General features: G+C 34.0%; 3 protein-coding genes across 4 annotated transcripts; 1 reads left to right on the plus strand and 2 right to left on the minus strand.

Moving 5' to 3' along the window:
* Positions 1 to 1,608: 1,608 nt before the first annotated feature.
* On the minus strand, positions 1,609 to 3,907 carry LOC112731374 (uncharacterized). Its single transcript, XM_025780854.3, has 5 exons — positions 3,413 to 3,907; positions 2,947 to 3,085; positions 2,597 to 2,820; positions 2,020 to 2,193; positions 1,609 to 1,901 (listed from the first exon to the last, which is right to left on the minus strand). Exons 1-5 carry the CDS (start codon positions 3,569 to 3,571, stop codon positions 1,815 to 1,817), a joined length of 783 nt encoding a protein of 260 aa, XP_025636639.1. The 5' UTR covers positions 3,572 to 3,907; the 3' UTR covers positions 1,609 to 1,814.
* Positions 3,908 to 6,591: 2,684 nt separating this feature from the next.
* Positions 6,592 to 9,977, plus strand: LOC112731390 (PTI1-like tyrosine-protein kinase At3g15890). 2 transcript variants are annotated; one of them, XM_025780855.3, is made up of 4 exons: positions 6,592 to 7,060; positions 7,538 to 7,685; positions 8,456 to 8,718; positions 9,037 to 9,977. In XM_025780855.3, the coding sequence occupies exons 1-4, from the start codon at positions 7,032 to 7,034 to the stop codon at positions 9,683 to 9,685; spliced, it is 1,089 nt and encodes a 362-aa protein (XP_025636640.1). In that variant the 5' UTR covers positions 6,592 to 7,031; the 3' UTR covers positions 9,686 to 9,977. The 2 variants fall into 2 exon arrangements, with proteins under 2 accessions (XP_025636640.1, XP_072068655.1); XM_072212554.1 differs by having other exon boundaries at positions 6,697 to 7,060; positions 8,034 to 8,718.
* A 220-nt stretch (positions 9,978 to 10,197) lies between these two features.
* LOC140180900 (UPF0481 protein At3g47200-like) lies at positions 10,198 to 10,797 on the minus strand. The gene has a single exon (XM_072222473.1). It carries the CDS (start codon positions 10,795 to 10,797, stop codon positions 10,198 to 10,200), a length of 600 nt encoding a protein of 199 aa, XP_072078574.1.
* Positions 10,798 to 19,964: the final 9,167 nt, after the last annotated feature.

Genomic DNA, 19,964 nt, shown 5'->3' on the forward strand with positions numbered 1-19,964 from the left:
CCTAAAATTGGGTAAATTCAAGTAAAATATACTACACTCCAAATTACTCACATAAATCTTAATATTAGAATAATCATCTGCATACCTAGTGAATTGAACATCCAATATATCCATTGTTCACATTGTTTAATATTTTCCTAATTTTAAAGATCCTCAAACCAATTATTCATTCTACAAAAGCTATACACGTGATATGCATGATTTCTTGTTTGATATCTATGCGTAAGTACAATGAAGAATCAATTCTAGAAAACAGAATTAACTATAATCAATCCAAAAGACACTCAAAGAATGATTCATGTTCTTTTCTTCTCCTTTCATAAGAGTATGTGGTACCCTCTTGGTTAGAACGAGAACTGAAGGGACTAGAAGAAGCCGAAAAGCAATTACCCAGACAAGTTAAGAAAGCTTCCAGGCCTAAAATGCAAACAACTTTCTCCCATCCCCATCGAAATCTAAACATTAACATCGAAATCTAAACATTAACATGGATTTGCTTATCATGGACAATCTAAAGATTGCTAGTTTATTTTATATTTTTGATGTGCATATAATACTATAGTTACTAGACGAATTTTGATCAAAATCAATCCTATAATTACAATCACATTTGCAAAATACAAAACTAAACACACTTCAAAAATTCCACTGTTAAGAGGGGGAGAAAAAAGAGTTATAGGAAATTCCAATTACTTATATTTCACCTAATGAAAATTCACAGAATAGAGCATATACTTTTCTTTCAGAGTTGAGAACAATGCTACATGTCTCTCTTGACAAGCTTGCTAAGAGTAATTTTGAAGATCCTCAAACTAATTATTCATTCTGTAAAAACTATAAGAAATTGTCTTGTATGAAAGCATTAGAAAACAGTGTCTGCATATGTTATCCTTTCTTTCAACAACAAACTAAGATAGCCATAATCTCAGTGCTTCGTTCCTGCTAGCGTCAAGGAGCTAGTTTCAACCAAGTAATTTCAGAGAAGCCAAGAATTAATTCTAGAAAGCAGAATCAACACAATATTATGGACGATCTTTTGCTTTTTCTAGTTTGCTATATGTTCTTGATGATGAATAAAACATTATTCGAGCATGTGGATTTATCTATATTTGAGTTTGGGTTTAAATTTGGAGGAAAACAATTTTAAGAAAAATGCTACCAACTTAATGTTTTAACTAAATTTAACCAAACATCTATCCTTAAGCATCTTACTTAATTCTCTATATTTTGTGGTATCACCATTGGCCTGTGAAATATTATGCAAAGGTTTTTCAGTGCTTGCATTCGATAGATAATAAGATTTAGAGAAGTTTGCATAGGAAGAGAAATACAGGAGAGCAATTAATGGGCAAAATTTTAAAATGGCATACCTCAATTATTCGCTGCTACAAGCTAGAACAAATTGAGATGGAGATTTTTAGTTTAAATTTTCTAAGAATTTAAGTAAATGCGAGTGAAAACGTTGCACGAATAAGTGCAATGCTCAACAGTCAAACAACAAGTTTTATTTATGAACAATATTGGAGAGAAAGCTGCTCTAAGAGCAAAATATGCTTCTTGCTCAGTGCTAACAATTAAAAGCCAAACGTAAAATAAAAGACAACAAAATGGAGTAATTAAACCGCGATAATTGAATTAACTGAAAACATCTTACAACATCAAATTATAATTATAAGCCGGGTTGACAGCATATGGAATGCAATTCCTACCTTCCCCCTCAGAAACTAATAATGACGGAACCTTAGACCCAACAAAAAAATTCAGCTACTTTGGTGGCTTTATTATGACATATTCCTAATATTTGCATTGTGCAATTAGAAGACATCAGGAGGGAAATGCCCTGGAAAGCGGTTGTTCTGTTGAGCTTGCTTCAAATGCATTGCCAAAGCATAGTTGTTCACCTACCAACAAAACCATGTAACTCAAGGTTATATTAGAATATACAAAGGCATGTTATCAAAGAGAAATTTAAATGAAATAATGAGATTAGTATGAAATAGAGATAAAATTGATACTGACCTCAAGAGTTCTGATCTGTTCTTGATATTGAGATACTAACTGCTTCAAATGCTGCAACTCTTGGTTCTTTTCATCATAATCAGAAAAACGCTCATGCTGGATTCTAAACGCATTTTTGAAAGAATTTCTTTCCTTAATCAGCACCTGAATTTGCTCCTTTAGCAACAAATTCTCCTGAAAAGATATAAAAAGTTACTGTTATTTTTAACTGATAAGCATAATCTTCAGCATGCAATGTGTGTTTATTCAAAGAAAATCATAAAACAAATGTCTAAGCATAGCAAGTTTCATCCTCTCCCATAGTGTTATGATCAATCATTAGTAACTGAATTAAGATGGGTATATACACATTACAGACAATAACACAAAAGTCATTTGTAAAAAAGTCAGGACCAATGTCCTCAGCCTGTGTCCACTATATATTCTTCCTGAAATGGACCAGTACTGACCAAGTGCTACTTCAATAGCAGCAAGTGGATAACATACAGTACAAAACTATTTGTCCCTTGCTAAGGGCATTCAATAAGTGAGATACTGTCATGCAAGATATAACATAATGCTTGGTAAACACGAATACCTTCTGAACATTTGTTGCTTCAGCGCTTACACGGGCACTTATTGATTTCTCCAGAGCTTCCAGCATTCTAGCAGCTCGAGCTCTAGCATCATCAACACTAGTAGCAACCATCATTTCTCGTACGAAAAATTCGACCCATTCTGCACCATCTTTAGGAAGGTTGTCCACTGCAGGCAAGTTATCAGAAGCAGAAGCAGAAGCAAGCCCATCATCTTCCAACTTATCTGCAAAGATTAACCACTAAACTTTTGACAACTAACTCAATTCAAGGATATGTAAAAGCAGAATCCTTTTCCCCAATAATTCAATATTCAATAAACTAAACATTCAATTTCAGATGAAAATGATACCTGTATCCGCATTAACTTCAACTTGTGGTTCTTCAGCAGTTCCAGTATTTCCATCAGTAGTCCCCAAGCAAAGCTCGTTCAGCCTCTTGATGGCAGCATCTAGATCATTGCCACATTCCTCAAGTGCTCTCTCTAGAACCTATAAGTAAAAGCAGAATCACATATTCAAAATTTGAAGATCATCAACCCATGATCATCACAAGTATACAGCTCATGCTCATTCAAAATCCAAAAAATATATTTCTTCTTAATCTAGCAATCACTTCTCTTAAAAAATTACGCAGTTCAAATTATCGCATCACCATCACTAGCTGAAGGGAAACGTTTTAACCAAGAAGCAAAATAAATTTTTGAAAAAAATTAAAAACTGGAAATAGAAAAATATCCTGAAATTAAGACTCAATTAGAAAATAGAAGGTTACATCAAAAGGGGGAAGAAAACTCATGATATTGAAAAGAAAAATACCAGATCATCCATGTGAGGGAAAAAGGTTCGAAGGTGATCAATGAGAGAAGGAGGAGCGAATCGAATCGGTGATGAATAACGGAGCTTCTTGGAGAGCGGCGGCGAAGGGGGAAGTTCTTCGAAGAAAGATCTCTTGCTTCCGCACACGGCAGCAGACATCGTTCAAAATTCCGATCGTGGTTTCCCCGCTCGGTAATTCAGCTCCCCCAAAAATCAATTAACCCCCAATTTCAATTTCGATTGGAATAAAAAAGATATCGAATAATGGTTCTAGGGTTAGGGTTCGAAGAACAAAACGACGAATCCCGATTAAAATTGAATAGACAGAAAGGGGTTTTAGATTAAGTGCGGAAGAGAAAAGATTGGAAGATGAGAAGAATTGGATTGGAATATATATATATATATATATATAAGTGGCAAAGTGCGAAGAACAAGAAGAAGAATATATATATATATATATATATATATATATATATATATATAAGTGATAAGTGTTAAGGGGAGTGTTATTTACTCCACGTGCTTTCAGGCGCGTTGCTCCATCATCATGCTGATGTGGATTTCAGTTTGACCAAAAGCATCGACAACAACCCCTGTCGGAAAAAGATTATCATCAGATAATACTCAATTTGGTCATTGAACATGTGAGTCTTAATTTAGTCTCTGAAATTTTAATTGTCTTTATTTAATCTCCAAAATTTATAAATATACCTCATATTAATTTCTAAGACTATTTTTAGTATAAAAACATTAATAAAATACTGTTGTAAACTATCACATGTCACGTTAAAACTTGTAAAATGATACAATTTTGGTTTTGACATTTAAATAGCTCAAAAACAACATCGTATCACTTATTTTGTTAGGTAAAATTTCAATAAACACCATTTAGGATGTTATTTTTAGATTATTTGAATGCCAAAACCAAAACAACATTATTTTATAAAATTTAGTGTGGCATTTGGCTGTCACAATAGTGTTCCGTTAATTGAAAATTGTTTTAAAGACTAATATGAGTTATGTTCACAAAGTTAGGGAACTAAATAGAGGCAATTGAAACTTTAGAGACTAAATTGAGATTTACGTGTAAATTTAGGGACCAAATTAAATATTATCTCGATTAACTACGAAAAAAATAAAATACTTTCGTGGGAACTAATTTTGTATTAAAAGATTGTTTGTAGATTTGATCTATTTTTTATCAAAACATTTAAATTATTATAATGTGTATGAAAATTAAGCAAACTTCTATGTTTAATCTTTTTTTATATATTTTTTAAATTTTTACACAAATATATCCTTAAATTAATTACCTTTTTAAATGGAGGCGATGCACTCTACTAAAAATAATATATTGTTATATAAATTTGACATTAAAATTCATTTTATTATATAATTAAGGCTATTAATTTAGTATAAAGATGACAATAAGTAGAATAAAATAAAGTTTAGACTTAATTTTAATTTTATTTATAGATTAATTTTTTTACTAAATTCAATCTTACTTTATTTATAGGTTTATATTTTATACGATGCCAATTCTAATTCTATCTGATAGAATATTCACAAATTATAAAAAAATACAATATTTAATAATATGATAAAGATCTTGAGATTGTGATATAATATTTATATACCACAGAATAGATTTGACTTTTATATATACAAAAATATTAAACTTTTAATTGAAGATCTTGATTTAATGATTAAATTAAAATTTTTTTATGTGAATGAAAAATTACTATTCGATACTTATTCCTGATATATTTTTAATATAATATAACTGCTCTACACTCAACTCTCTTAGTAACATATCACTCTACTGAACGAATTGAATCGAATTGGATATTTATAAAAAAAAATTATATATGAAAATCTATGGAAAATATTTCAACCTTAATTGAAATAAAAAAAAAAAGCGTTGCCACCCCAATCATTGTCTCATCAAAATTATTTGTTCATACATGTAGAAAATTAAAAAGAGAAAAAAATTACAGCAGAGCGTTATTATATTCTAGAATAGATCAAATCTATGAATTTTCCCATAAATTTTAGTTGAAATTATGCTATTGGCATTATTTATCATCAAAAACTTCTTATCAATACTCAACAATTATGAGTTTATGAGTTTATGTCCCTTTAGTAGTGGAAAGTTGGCAATAATATCAATAGTATTTTGTTAACTACTTGATTAGTTTATGAGCATCAAGATTTGACATACCTGGCCTCTAATTGCAAATTTGTCAACCTGTTCTCCCAGCTATTCCAAAGATCTTTGGCAAGGTAAACTATATTTTTAGTCTCTAATATTTATAAGAATTTTTTAAAATATCCATGACATTTTAATTTACATCTATTATTTTTTCTGTTAATATTTGACATAAATTTAATTATATTCCTATAAGTTAATTATATATGTCAAAATATAAAAATGATTACAACTTTTTTTTAAATTTAGGATAATTTTAAACTAGAAAAAGTCTAGGATCAGCAACTTTATTAAATTTTGTCCAGCATGTAACTAGCAAAAAAAAGTGAGTTATTGAATGAAATTTCACACCAATCTTACACCATTAAAACTATCATTATTGACTATTTGATGGCTATAAATCACAAAAATTGATGGTTCCTAACATTCCTCTTTTAAACTATATTAACAAATAAAAATATATGGATATAATTAAGACTTATTCAAATGTTGTGGGTAAAATTGAAATGTTATAAGCATTATTTAAAATTCTTGCAAACATTGAGGATGTAAAATATTTTACCTATTTAGTAATTATAGTATCAGCCTCAATTCTCAAATGATCTTTTAAAATTTGTGTACTAATTAAATTCGTCTCTCAAATTTTAATGAATCCAAATATTTTTTAACCTATCTTTCTTTCTGTTTTTTTTTTTAATCTTGTACCGTTCTTTTTTTTGGGTGACAATCTTGTCCGTTTATTCATGTTAATTTGCAATATTAAATTTCACTGTTAGATAAAACAATATTTTTGTGATAATTATTATCAATATAGGTCAAAGTGACAAAGTGTGTTATGAGGAATATTGCCTAAGAATCAAAATAATGTATGTTAGATAATTTGAGACATTAATTTAATTCAATGAAAAGAAAACCTAAAAAATAATTTAATTTACTAAAAATAAAGTTTAAGAAACGAATTTGGACATTTATTCTTTTAAAAAAAATGATCACGCAAAAATTGACGTTGAAAAACAAAAAAGTGGGTCCCAGGTGTGTTATTTTGAAATTTGCAAACAGCTGTACTTCAAAAATTCAGCTTCACAAGGAAGAAGAAAGAACAACAACAAATATCATAGATTCTTCTGCATAATCAAGCGCAAGATTCTCTCACAAACTTTGATCAATTTCTGATAGCAAAAAGAACGCGTTTTTCATAATCACTCTTTCTCTCTCATAATTTTCTGCTGCAACGCCTTCTTTCAACACTGAAACCAAGTTAGGCACAGAACCGAATCATCGAATAGATAACGATAGCTTTGAGCTTTGATAATTGAGGACCAGCAACAACACTGGAATTGGTTGGCTGGGTCGGTTTCAAGTTCGGATTTTTTGTTCGCTTGCTTTCTGGGTTTTGGTGCTGAGAGAGTTATGGCTCTTTGGTTATGCTGCGGAAATGGGTATGAGAGTAAAATTCGTTAATCTATTGTTATGAATAACTCTTCCTTGTTACAATTTTTTTTATTGTTATTATTACTACTATGTTTTTGGGGGTTGTTTAGGGTCATAATTTTGCTTATTGTGACTTGAAGGCTTTGTTTGAATTTTGAAAGTGAAAAAGGGAAATTTGAAGAAAACTAATATTAGAGATGGTTTTGGATTCTAGGTTTCTGATTCCATGGATTAGTAAAGATAGTTTTGAGTAGGAAGATCCATTGAAGATTATGTTGTTAGGTAGAGGCAGAATCGATAGAGGCAAAAATAATAGAGTGGAGGTTTGACTTTTGAGTGTTAGTGAATTCACCATATATGCAATGATTAAATTTTCTGATTCTGATTCTGGGCACAAAAGGTGCTTGTTTCATTAATCCGGAGAATTCTTAGAGTACATAATTTCTTTAGGTGGATTATTGATGTTGGAGTCTCTTATTGTGCAGCAAGAAACGAGGGAAAGAACACGCGACGTGGCGTGTGTTTTCTTTGAAGGAATTACAGTCTGCTACAAATAATTTTAACTATGATAACAAGCTTGGAGAAGGGGGCTTTGGCAGTGTGTATTGGGGCCAACTTTGGGACGGATCGCAAGTAAGGACTACATTCTTTTCTATTGTTGTTGTTGTTGTTGTTATTTTGTCAAAAAGTTCATGCAATATATGCCTTCTTATTGTGGTGAATGTGAATCTTGGTTTGGCAGTGTTAATTGTGGTTGCCAACTCATGCTGTGAATTTGTTACTTGTATAGTAATTTCACAGCAATCTCGTGTGTGATGATCTAATTGTCTGACTTGTTGCTTTATCCATGGACTTTGCTTTATAAAATTTCATGCATCGATCTTACATCACAATAAGTAAAGATCATTCTTTCATTGATGAAAGGATCATATTTTGAGGGACATGCAAAGAATAATTTTTTTTCTCTCTCGATCTTATTAGGGATTGAAGTGCATGGATTTAGAAACTGAGAATCCCCCTTTTGGCTGAACCTATTTTTCCATTGAAGCAATCCTTCAATGTGATTAGACTTGCTTTTGTAACATGATACCAGATGAGTCTTGAATGGTAGGCATTTTTTATTTGCGTGCCTTAGCAGATTCTTAGCACTTCTAGGATTTGATTTGACTTTATAATGTGATTTATAGAATAGAAAATGTTATCAGCATTTTGAGGAGCCAATGATGCATGAATCTCTGATCAAAATATTTTACCTAGTGGATGTGAATTCAAGTTATTGAAAAAGATGTTGATCCAAATATCTTAACTATATTACCATTTTTCCGTTTCAAAGTTCTTAACATTCTGCTTTGACTTTTGATCCCTATAAAGTTGTTGCTATGTTGATCTGTGTACACTTGCAGATCGCAGTCAAGAGATTGAAAGTTTGGAGCAACAAAGCTGACATGGAATTTGCCGTTGAAGTTGAAATATTGGCAAGAGTTCGGCACAGGAATCTTCTTAGTCTACGTGGCTATTGTGCTGAAGGGCAGGAACGGTTGATTGTATATGATTATATGCCGAATCTGAGCTTGCTCTCTCATCTACATGGATCGCACTCGTCAGAATGCCTTCTTGATTGGAAACGGCGGATGGATATTGCAATTGGATCTGCTGAGGGGATTGTGTGAGTAAAAACCTAGTTTTGATCCCTCTTTTTTTGTTTTTAGTCCATGTCGCTACATAATTTTGATTATTATATCAAAAGCTTTGGTCTTAATATCTACAAACATTTGTAGAATTTCGGAGTCTTTATAATATGGCAACTTAACATTGGCTCTAGATGATATCATGAGAGTGGTAACTAATTTAATAATAGAAAATGAGTTTCCAAGAGTAAACTAAAAACTTTAGATGGGCCAAAATAAAAATAACACGTTTATAGGGATTAAAAACATAGTTATACCTTATACTATTGTTTAATCCTAAATGTTATAACTTTCAGATATCTTCACCACCAAGCAACACCGCATATCATCCACAGGGATATCAAGGCAAGCAACGTTTTGCTAGACTCGGATTTCCAGGCCCGGGTTGCTGATTTTGGTTTTGCTAAGTTGATACCTGATGGTGCAACGCACGTGACTACAAAAGTTAAGGGTACCCTCGGATACCTCGCCCCAGAATACGCCATGTTAGGCAAAGCAAATGAGAGTTGTGATGTCTATAGTTTTGGTATTCTCCTTCTAGAACTTGCTAGCGGCAAGAAACCAATTGAAAAGCTTAGTTCGGCAGTTAAGCGGCCAATAGTTGATTGGGCACTGCCATTGGTATGCGAAAGGAAATTTAGTGAACTCGCTGATCCACGACTAAACGGTGAGTATGTGGAGGAAGAGCTTAAAAGGGTTGTTTTTACTGCGCTGATATGCGCTCAAAATCAACCTGAGAAGAGACCTACCATGCTTGATGTCGTTGAACTGCTAAAGGGAGAATCTAAAGACAAAATTTCTCAGATAGAGAATAGTGAATTATTCAAAAGCCATCCAGCCGTAGAAAACAGTGATCCGAAATCTGGGACCGAAGATGACGGTTCAGACTTAATCTTGGAGGTAAAAGAATCAAAACATGACTTGAAAGAGAATACCGGTGAATGATGCTCTAATAAAGGAAAGAACAAAAAAAAAGGGAAGTTGGTGATATATCAAATACAAGTTGTGAAGTTAGGATGAAGTTGGTCTAATGTGAATTTGGCTTTACTTGAAAATAGGTTTCTCCCTCTCTCTTCCATTGTCAAGTGTTTGAGAATTGAGATTGTTATGGCTTGTGCAGGTATTGATTTGAATTTGATGAAGTGATGTCTGTGTAGTATGCTAGACATTTTGTGGAATGTATGTCATGTCAGTTACCTTTATTGTTTACTATTCTATTGTCAATATTCTTTGAAAATTTTCTTTGTAGCATCTTGAATTCTTGAGCATACTCAGTAATTTACCAAGTTATGGCAAATATGGGAGTAACTACTAATAAACATAATCATGACAGAATTTTAGTTGACAAAAGGGCCAACATGGCTGATGTCTGCTTGTATTTTTAGAGACTATGAATTTTAACATGACAACAACAAACATAAGAAAAGCAGAATCCAGCTCAAGGGTGATGTTATGACTTATGAAGCTTTAGGGTGGATAGCAAACCATGTTTGGATGAATGTAAGAACAAGACCAAGAGTGGCAGCAAACAAGGCGATGATGGTCCATGGCGAGCGAAAAAAGGTGTTAGAGGCCTCTCCCATCCAAGACAGCATTATGATCCTGCCTCGTTTGGACTTAAAATGTGAATTGATCTGGTCTCTAACGTGGCCGAACAATGGTGTCTCAGGCACAAGAATGCTGTCCATCTTATTAAACAGATCTGCTACTTCTTTGTCACTGGCAAGTTCATTGATAATTATGTCAGCTAATCTGAGTTCCTTCACATTCATGAAGACTAAAAATGAGCTGATCTCGAAGTGGTTTCGAAAATCAGGACACATATCATAGGCTACAAGGTTGAGGAAGATATGAGCCGTTGAGCCATCCACTATGAGTTTTGGAAGGTGCAGCATCCCATCTTTGAAGCTAGGGAAGACTGAGTTGTTGTCGGAAAGTTTTCTGGCACGAATCCCGGCTGCCTTGAGCTCCCGTATGGTCCCAATTCGATATTTCCTGAGGTGCAGGGATCTCCTCTTGTTGTTGATATCCTTATACAATGTGTGTTGGTCTCTCATTAAGAGGGCCCTTCCTCGTCATCATCTCCTTCCACGGCTACCTTCACTTCTTCATTCTTTCTTTTCTTTCTCGGAAGCTTGGGTGCTGACTCTGTTGGGTTTTTCTCTCCTTTATGAGGTCTAAGTCCAACATTTTGAGGGTGTCTCTTTGCATCTGTTGTGGCACAACCCTAATCAGATTTTGGGGGTGATTGAGAGGTAGAGAGAATAGCCACCAAAGAGAGAAAGAAAGGGGAAAACAGAATTTCCGTTTTTTCCCAAAGTAGTAAATTTCAAATGGTAGTTTCTCAGTTGTTCACCGTTGGATCAGTTTGAAATTTAAACTGTGTGTTCCTCTCATCTTGTTCTTCATTCTGGTCGGTGGAGATGTTGATTGGAGATTTGCAGTAGGAGAAATTGGCTTCGCAAGGGAGAAATTATGTTTCCCGTTTTTACACGGAACAGCAATCTTTGAACGGCAGTTTCTTATTCTTTCACCGTTGGATCGACGTGAAATTTGAATTGTAGATTCTTCACATCTTGTTCTTCATTCTGAAAGGTGGAGATTTTAATTGGAGGTCTGCAGAGAGAGAAATTGGCTTCGACAGAAGCTCATCTTCTTGCTTCTCATACATGAGCTTTGGTGCTTTGATGTTTTGGCTGGTTATATGCACGTTTTTGTGCTTTGTTTGAGACTCTCTTGTATCTCATTTGATTATAGTGGAGCTATTTCATTAGTCTGGACGACCCGTGGTTTTTACCTCTCACATTGAGGGAGTTTTCCACGTTAAAATCTCGGCGTATTCTTATTATTGTTTTACTTGCTATATTTGCTTGTTATAGTTGCTGCCATATTGTGTTGTGAGTGCTTCTATATTATTCTTGTGTTGGACATTTGTATCATTTCCGCTGTTAGGCTCTTTCAGACTCAATACCATGAACATGGAGGAAGTTGTGGAGGCATTTTTCGAGCCTCTGGTCGTCGTTGCACAAGACCCTGAGCCATGGGAAGGGAATTTGGTTGTTCAAGATAAGCAAATCCTGGTGCACTCGTACAAGCTTGTCCATTGCTGTCCATGCATCCTTATATGGCTTTCCTTGAAGAGTATCTATTTTGGCTAGATGAATTGGACCGATTGAGATGATTTGTGCCTCATAATATTTTCTAAACTCCACCCTTTCAGCCATGTACTGTGGAATTCTGTGTATTTTTGGACTTGAATCTGAAACTTTGTTAACATCTCTGCTTGAGTGCTTCCTGTGATATTTTATGTGATTCACTCTTCCTACGAACCAATCATCCGTGTTCTCTTTTTGGAATTCCCAAGAACTATCATGTTCTTCTTGGAAATCCATTCTTGGAAGCACACAAAGAAAGCAGAGATTAATTAGAACTAACTAGGATACACCGTACACAGTTTCATCTGATCTGCCATTAAAATATGGAATGAGAACTCCATAACCAATGATGTTTCTGTTCATTTTGCTTTCTAAGTCAAGCACCCTCAAAGTATTTGATTTTGTGTTTTTAATTGAAGCATGCCACAAGCTTTGGATCCCTTCTCATCCATCTTCTAAGAAATTACCATGTGAACTTTATGTTCAATCAATCAACTTGCCACTAGTAATCAACTCCATTCAATATTTTAATTACCAGCCAATACTTTTTTTAAATACATTATATTAAAATTCGGCTTTGCTAGATAGACAATAGAGAATCTAAACAACATGAATAACGAGCTGAAAATTTAGCCAAATAAAATAAAATAAAAACACTCCACTCGAATTACCCAACCAAAAAATCTCATTCGATAATTCAAAAATTTTAATCATCTATTATACCATAACTTATCAAACCACCAACTTTTCCCCCCAAAACCTTCATCAACACTTAAAAATAACCATCCATAAAAATAATCATTCGCATACCTAGTGAATTGAACATATATCATATTTTAATTGTATATAATTAAATTAATTCTAATCGAATAACCGTCCACATAAAAATTAAAATAATCATTCGGCATATTATGAGTTAACCACAACAAAGTAGAAACAGGAAAGAGAGGGAGGATGCTCCGGTGTCGGTGATCGGCAATGTTGCAAATCACGAGAAGAGAGGTGGTACCGTAGTAACCAAAAAAGATGGAAAAAAAAAGAGAAAAAAGAAGAGCACATGGAGGCACAAGTCCCTTCTTAAATATTCCTTGTCTCTCTTCTCCTCTCCCTCCACTCTCCCTTCTCTCTTTCACTCTCTTTTCATTTCTTTCCAAAAAAATAAAATTTAAAACTTTTTTTCCTTCCCTTCCCAATTATATTTTCTCATCTCTTCTTTATCTCTTCTCATTGCAACCAACTATCTAATATCATCAAATTCACCTTCATCATCTTACTTCTTTTTTTTATTCTATCTCTATTTATTCAGAATCTTATGTTCTCAAATCTTTCAAATCATAGAATTTCAACTTAATAAGTGAAAGAAGCGTTCAACTTTTGAGTTCTAGTTATTATGGAGGCTTCAAATAATTCTTTGACTCAATAATTAGCTATCTCCGACTTTTGTTATCCCTATATTTATGGGTATGCATAAATCCGAATTAGGGTTATTAAAGTTAGAAAGTTTGGGACTTTTGTTAAATTGAATAAGATTTTGTTAATTGACAATATTGTTAGCTTACAAATATTATTATTGTCATATTTTAGAGTTGTAAAATTATTGGACATCAATTGGTAGTTCGATGGTGCGCTCAGAGTTGCTTCCGGTTTTTTAGAACCAAGTTGTGAGTGGATATTATGTCTATAATTATTTTTAAGTGTATTATTATCAACATATTAAATTGAATAATTATTTTTAGAGTTTGAAAATATTTTATTATTATGACTTTTGAATTTTTGAAATAAATATTGATTTGTGAAACTTATAATTTTATAAAAATACACACGAGATGATATTTATATAATTTGTAAAGCATACATATTTTTTTACTTGACTTTATTAAACGTTAACTAAATTTTAGTATGCATTCTTATATATATTTGATTAGTAATATATTATAAGTGATTTGGTTTGGGAGGCTCTGACTAAAAAATCGTAGTTAACGGTGGTTATGACATTAATTTAGATGCATCTAACTCAAACCTCAGCTAGCAGGAGTGTTGTTAGCCCAACGTATAGGTCGTACGTTGAATCTTTTATACCGTATGGGCGCACTAGAGGAAATGACTATCTTAGAGGTTGAGTCGCCGTAAGTGTGTAATATTTGATTTGATTTGACTTCTGGAATGAGAACTCCAATTTCATTTCATCTGCTTAACTATTTATCTATTTGTTTACATAATTAATTAATATGAATTTCTTATCTTTAAAAAGAAATATAACTTTTAAAGTAAAATTTGTATTGTCTCGTGTGGGTTATAGATATAATGTTTGCTCACTGAGTTGCAAAACTCACCCTATTATATTTTCATGTTTTTCAGATACAGGTGTCGTTCTAGGTTCCATTTCACCCACCCCACGATAGATCTTATTCATTTCGATAAGTCATTCTTCTTTCCAAAGACTATGTGATATGTAATGGAACTTTCATGCAAAAACCTAGAGTTTATTAGTGCTCCATATGTCACAGGCAGAGTCTTTGTGTGGGTTATGTTATTTTGAATCTCAAACTATTTAGATAGTAATTATGACTTAGTTATGTAAAACATATGGATTTAACTATATACTTTAGTTATCAACTTAATATATATGATGTGACTTTTGATATGTTGGGTTGTGGATATGATTGGAATATGTTGTTGTCTTTGGAAATAGATATTTACTATCGATATAGGAAGATAATATTAAAGTTGGAAAGATTCTAAGAATAGAGGAGATTTTGTCCATTTTTTTTGAAAATTTGGTCGTTCGACTTGCTAAGGGACTTGTCCCTTAAGCGCCAGTCATGACTTGGTTTGGACTATGACAGGTACGGCGGTCGGACGGCGTTGCTGCGAATAGCGAGGGAGGGTTTATTGCGGTGGTCGGACAGCGCAGCTACCAACACGAGGGAGAGGGACTACGATAGTTGTCTTTGCTGTTGCGAATTGTAGAGTGAAAAAGGATTGCAATGGTCGGGCGACACTACTACAAATCGCAAAGTGGGGTGGGCTGCGACGTTTGGCGGTGGCTACGGCGCGCGAGGAGCAAGCCGTAATGGTGGACGGCATTCAGCGATGCTGCACCTTACGGTGGTTGAAGCTATGACGTCGTTTTTGTTGTAGCGTAATAGAAGGAGAAAACGTGAGTTGGAAGAGGAAGAGAGTTGAGATGGAATAAGAATGTGATGTGACGGAAAAAATTACGTTACCTAACCCTAATAATTTAAATTTAAAAATTGATTATTCTAATAAATTAAAAATCTAGTTTTAATAATTAATTTAACTTTTATTTTTTAAATCGTTGTTCACGTTATTTAATATTTTTATTTTTATATTCCTAATAAATAAATAAATATCATGTGTGGATTTTACTACCTTGACTTAAGAATTATTAAATACTCAATTTATCAACTTCTTTATTTTAGAGGAGCTTGATTCATATCTATCTGTCCGATAACATGTAATCATTGAATACTTGGCCCCATTGAGGCATAAGGGAAAGCAATAAGAATAGAAATGATCCCTTTACTAGTTTTGCAATCTAATTAAGAAAAGCTTAAAGTTAATAGTGTCAATTTAGTCCAAATTTTAGGCTAATCTTTAACCCTCCAAAATAATTTTAATTCACATCTCTAAAAATTATAAAATAATATTTTGTGAGTCATTTTTAATTAAGTCCTCCCAACAAAAATTAAAATAGAATTGACCTTACCAATCCTAAAAATTCTATATTCTATATCCTGTCTCTTTGTTGGGACTTCTTCCCAACCAGCATTTATATTTCAAATATTCTTATTACTATAGAGTATTTACAAATTAATATATTAATATAAAATATAAACTACCGTTTACGATTTAATTCTTTCTCTAACGGTTGTGTACCTATATATATATTTTATGAATGCTTGTTAATGTATGTTAACAGTACTTTGAATATATATATATATATATATATATATATATATATATATATATATATATATATATATATATATATATATATATATATACCCTAATGGAAAAGAATACCCACTATTTAAAGTGTGTGTTAACAGTACTTTGAATATAAACTTACAGACAATGGAAAAGAATACACTAATGGTGATTTCATTGCATTTTGCAAGCATGAGGGTATTCAGAGGCAATTCACAGTTGCATATACACCTCAGCAAAATAGTGTTGTAGAGCGGATGAACAGAACTCTACTAGAAAGAACTCGAGCTATATTGCGAACTGCAGGATTAGCCAAGTCCTTTTGGACAGAAGCAGTCAAAACAGTCTGTTACGTGATTAACAGATCACCGTCAACAGCAATTGGGTTGAAAAATCAAATGAAAATGTGGCAAGGTAAGCCATCTGATTATTCTTCTATCCATATATTTGGAAGTCCTATTTATGTGATGTTCAATACCCAAGAAAGAACAAAGCTTGATCCTAAATTAAGAAAGTATATCTTCTTGGATTATGCTGACAATGTAAAGAGGTATCGTTTGTGAGACCCCACTGTCCACAAATTTATTGTCAGTAGAGATGTTATATTTGTTGAAATGAGTTACAAAAGGAGAAAGAAAACAACAATAGCACTGAAGAAACTACTTCAATATACATGACTGATAAGTCTAGAGAAAAGGACTCTTCTAAAGCAGAACCTGAGCAAGTTGTACAAGAACCAGCTGAATCTTGCAAAACAACACGAGAATTGAGAAAACCATAATGGCATGCCGACTATGTCATGACCTTCCATGATGAATATTGTTTTGTTATTGAAAATGGAGAACCATCAACATTTCAAAAGGTTGTTGAAAGTCCATATTTTTCTTTATGGATGATAGCCATGCAAGAAGAAATAGAAGCACTACGTAGAAACAAGACGTGGGAGCTTATCCCACTCCCGGACAGAAAGAAAGCAATTGGTAACAAATGGGTTTACAAAATAAAGTGTGACAATCACAACCAGATAGAACGTTATCATGCAAGATTGGTGGTGAAGGGATTTTCTCATAAAGAAGGTATTGATTTCAATGAAATTTTTTCTTCAGTAGTTAGAATTTCTACAATAAGAATAGTTCTTGCTATATGTGATGTGTATGACTTACATCTAGAGCAACTAGATGTAAAGACTGTCTTTCTTCATGGTGAACTTGAAGAAGAAATATATATGCTCCACCAGAAGGCTTTGAAGAATCAGGAAAAGAAAACTTAGTTTGCAAGTTAATCAAATCTCTATACGGCTTAAAGCATGCGCCAAGATGTTGGTACAAGAGATTTGATTCCTTCATTATTAGCCTTGATTACAACAGACTTCAGTCAGACCATTGTGTTTATTACAGGAGGTCTAGTAATGATGATTTCATCATTCTGCTGTTATACGTGGATGACATGTTGGTGATAGGCCCCAACAAAGATCGTATCCAGGAATTAAAGACTCAGTTGGCTAGAGAGTTCGATATGAAGGTGTTGAGTTAATAAATTAACTAAAGTAATTAATGATGACAAACATTATTTTATTGGGCAAATTAACTAATTAGTGTTGCTTATTTCTGATTAAATATTGCATGCCAAAACTCATTGTTCCAGCAGCCCAATACGATGAAAATAAAACCAAGGTTCTGAAAACCGAACCGATCATCGAACCGCTCTAAGCACTGGTTCACTGGTTCATAGGTTCAACCGGTTTGACCGTAGTTGAACCGTAAAAACCGTTTTATAATAAAATAATAATTAAAATGTAAATAAGCACATGAAAATATAATTATAGTCTAATCTAAACTTTAAAATATCATTCAAATTAAAAGTACTACATAAACCAAATGTTATAATCTCATTCAAATACAAATTCAAAGTTCAAAAGTCCTCAAACAACCAATCAAACCCAATAATCTCAGAATTATTTTCAGCATTATTATTCCTAGGTAGGTCTTGATTGATACTTTCTTCCATACCTAAATATTACCAGCAATCCAACCCAATAATCTCAACTCTCAATTTCACAATAAATGAACAAACATCATCCAAAATCCAAAATCAGAGTATACAAAGTTACAAACAAGTAACAACTAAACAAGTACAACATCTCAGGTTCAATAAAATTTTTTGTTTACAAAATTAGAATTCAGTTCATCAGAGTTCAGTTCATCAGAATCAATGAAATCCCAAAATTATTTCATAACAGTTTCAGAGAGTAGAGACTCAGAGTTCAGTTCATCATAGCACAGTTCATCAGAATCAATAAAATCAGAAAATAAACTCAGAACAGTTTCAGAATCAAAATCAGAGTTCAGTTCATCAGTTCAGTTCATCATAGCACAGTTCATCAGAATCAATGAAATCAAAAAATAAATTCAGAACAGTTTCAGAATCAAAATCAGAGTTCAGTTCATCAGTTCAGTTCATCAGAATCAATAAAATCAAAAAATAAATTCAGAACAGTTTCAGAATCAAAATTAGAGTATACAAAGTTACAAACAAGTAACAACTAAACAAGTACAACATCTCAGGTTCAATAAAATTTTTTGTTTACAAAATTAGAATTCAGTTCATCAGAATCAATAAAATCAAAAAATAAATTCAGAACAGTTTTCAGAATCAAAATTAGAGTTCAGTTCATCAGTTCAGTTCATCAGTTCAGTTCAGCAGAATCAATGAAATAAAAAAATAAATTCAGAACAGTTTCAGAATCAAAATCAGAGTTCAGTTCATCAGTTCAGTTCATCAGAAATCAGAATCAATGAAATCACAAAATAAACTCATAACAGTTTCAGTTTTCAGAGCACAGTTTCATCAGAATCGGATTGCATCAGAGCACAGTTTCATCAGAATGGGATTGCATCACAAAATCATGTTCATAACCTAATTAAAAATTACCTGGAAATGAGGAACTCTGTTGCTTTCTCTCAGAGCTTGAAGGACAACGCTTCAACGCTTCAACGCTTCTCTACTGCTTTCTCAGAGGCAGAGTGCGACAGCGGTGACATGCGAAGTGGCTGAGGGCGTGAGTGCGACGGCGGTGAGGGCGTGAGTGGGTCGTGGAAATGAGGACTTCAGTTCTTCAACGCTGCTGACGCTTCTCTGTTGCTTTCTCTCAAGAGGCAGACGCTGACGGCGAAGTGGCTGAGGGCGACGCTGCTGAGGGCGACGCTGCTGAGGGCGACGGTGCTGAGGGCGACGCTGCTGAGGGCGCGCTGCTGAGGGCGACGCTGCTGAGGGCGCGACGCTGCTGAGGGCGCGACGGAGGTGGGTGCGTTGAGGGCTTCAGGCGTTCTGTCTCTCCCAGTGGTGGCCGGTGGGTCGTGGTGGGTCGTGGCCTCGTGGCCTCGTCGGTGTTGTGCTGTGGGAGTGGGAGTGTGGGTCTGTGGAGGCTGGAGGCTGGAGTGAAGGCGAAGCACGAACACGAAGTGACGAAGGAGAAAAGGGAAATTAGCAATTAGGGTTCCCACACTGCAAAACGCTGCCGTTTTGCTGCCAGCTAAAAAAACCGACCGGGTCCCGGTTCGGTTCGACCGACCGGTAACCGGCCGGTTCGTCGGTTCAATACCGGTTAACAAATTTTGCGGTTTTCTTTGTTGACCGAACCGCTTCAGCGTCCGGTTCGACCGGTTCGACCGGCCGGTTCGAACCGGTTTTCAGAACATTGAATAAAACCAATGCTGATGGGTTGTACAAACAAAGAAATCAAACCAAAGAAATCAACGGGCTGAATGAAAAGAACTGATCCAAGCCTGATAGCAAGCAAATCCCTCCAATTTGCTTTCACCAAAAGCAACGTTCACCTTTTTTCCCTCTTGGTCAAAAATTAGAGAAGTGAGAGAGAGCTTAGTTCCTAAGCTATTCACCAAAGAAGCAAGAAAGAGAAGGTTTAGCAAAAAAGGTTGAAGTCTAATCACCCACATTAAACTGTATCAAGAGAAGTTAGAAGCTAAATGTGATTTATTTCCTTCTACAAGCATCTCATTTTCTTCTCTTCATTTTCAACTCTCTGCCACTCCAAATTGGGTTACATGGGAAAGATTATCTCTGTTCAACACTGCTGTGAATCTATGGTCAAAAGTGTG

This window comes from Arachis hypogaea, chromosome 2, assembly GCF_003086295.3.
Source record: "Arachis hypogaea cultivar Tifrunner chromosome 2, arahy.Tifrunner.gnm2.J5K5, whole genome shotgun sequence".
In the NCBI taxonomy this organism is placed as follows: Eukaryota; Viridiplantae; Streptophyta; class Magnoliopsida; order Fabales; family Fabaceae; genus Arachis; species Arachis hypogaea.

What these genes read in the sequence shown, in the direction of transcription:
- LOC112731374 (XM_025780854.3), bottom strand. Translation starts at nt 3,571, where the DNA reads ATGTCTGCTGCCGTGTGCGGAAGCAAGAGATCTTTCTTCGAAGAACTT. An exon ending in TGAAGTTAATGCGGATACAG is followed by an intron (nt 2,821 to 2,946) that starts GTATCATTTTCA and finishes TAATCTTTGCAG; the next exon opens with ATAAGTTGGAAGATGATGGG. An exon ending in AACAGATCAGAACTCTTGAG is followed by an intron (nt 1,902 to 2,019) that starts GTCAGTATCAAT and finishes TTTTGTTGGTAG; the next exon opens with GTGAACAACTATGCTTTGGC.
- LOC112731390 (XM_025780855.3), top strand. Translation starts at nt 7,032, where the DNA reads ATGGCTCTTTGGTTATGCTGCGGAAATGG. An exon ending in AACTTTGGGACGGATCGCAA is followed by an intron (nt 7,686 to 8,455) that starts GTAAGGACTACA and finishes GTACACTTGCAG; the next exon opens with ATCGCAGTCAAGAGATTGAA. An exon ending in GGATCTGCTGAGGGGATTGT is followed by an intron (nt 8,719 to 9,036) that starts GTGAGTAAAAAC and finishes TATAACTTTCAG; the next exon opens with ATATCTTCACCACCAAGCAA.
- LOC140180900 (XM_072222473.1), bottom strand. Translation starts at nt 10,797, where the DNA reads ATGAGAGACCAACACACATTGTATAAGGATATCAACAACAAGAGGAGA.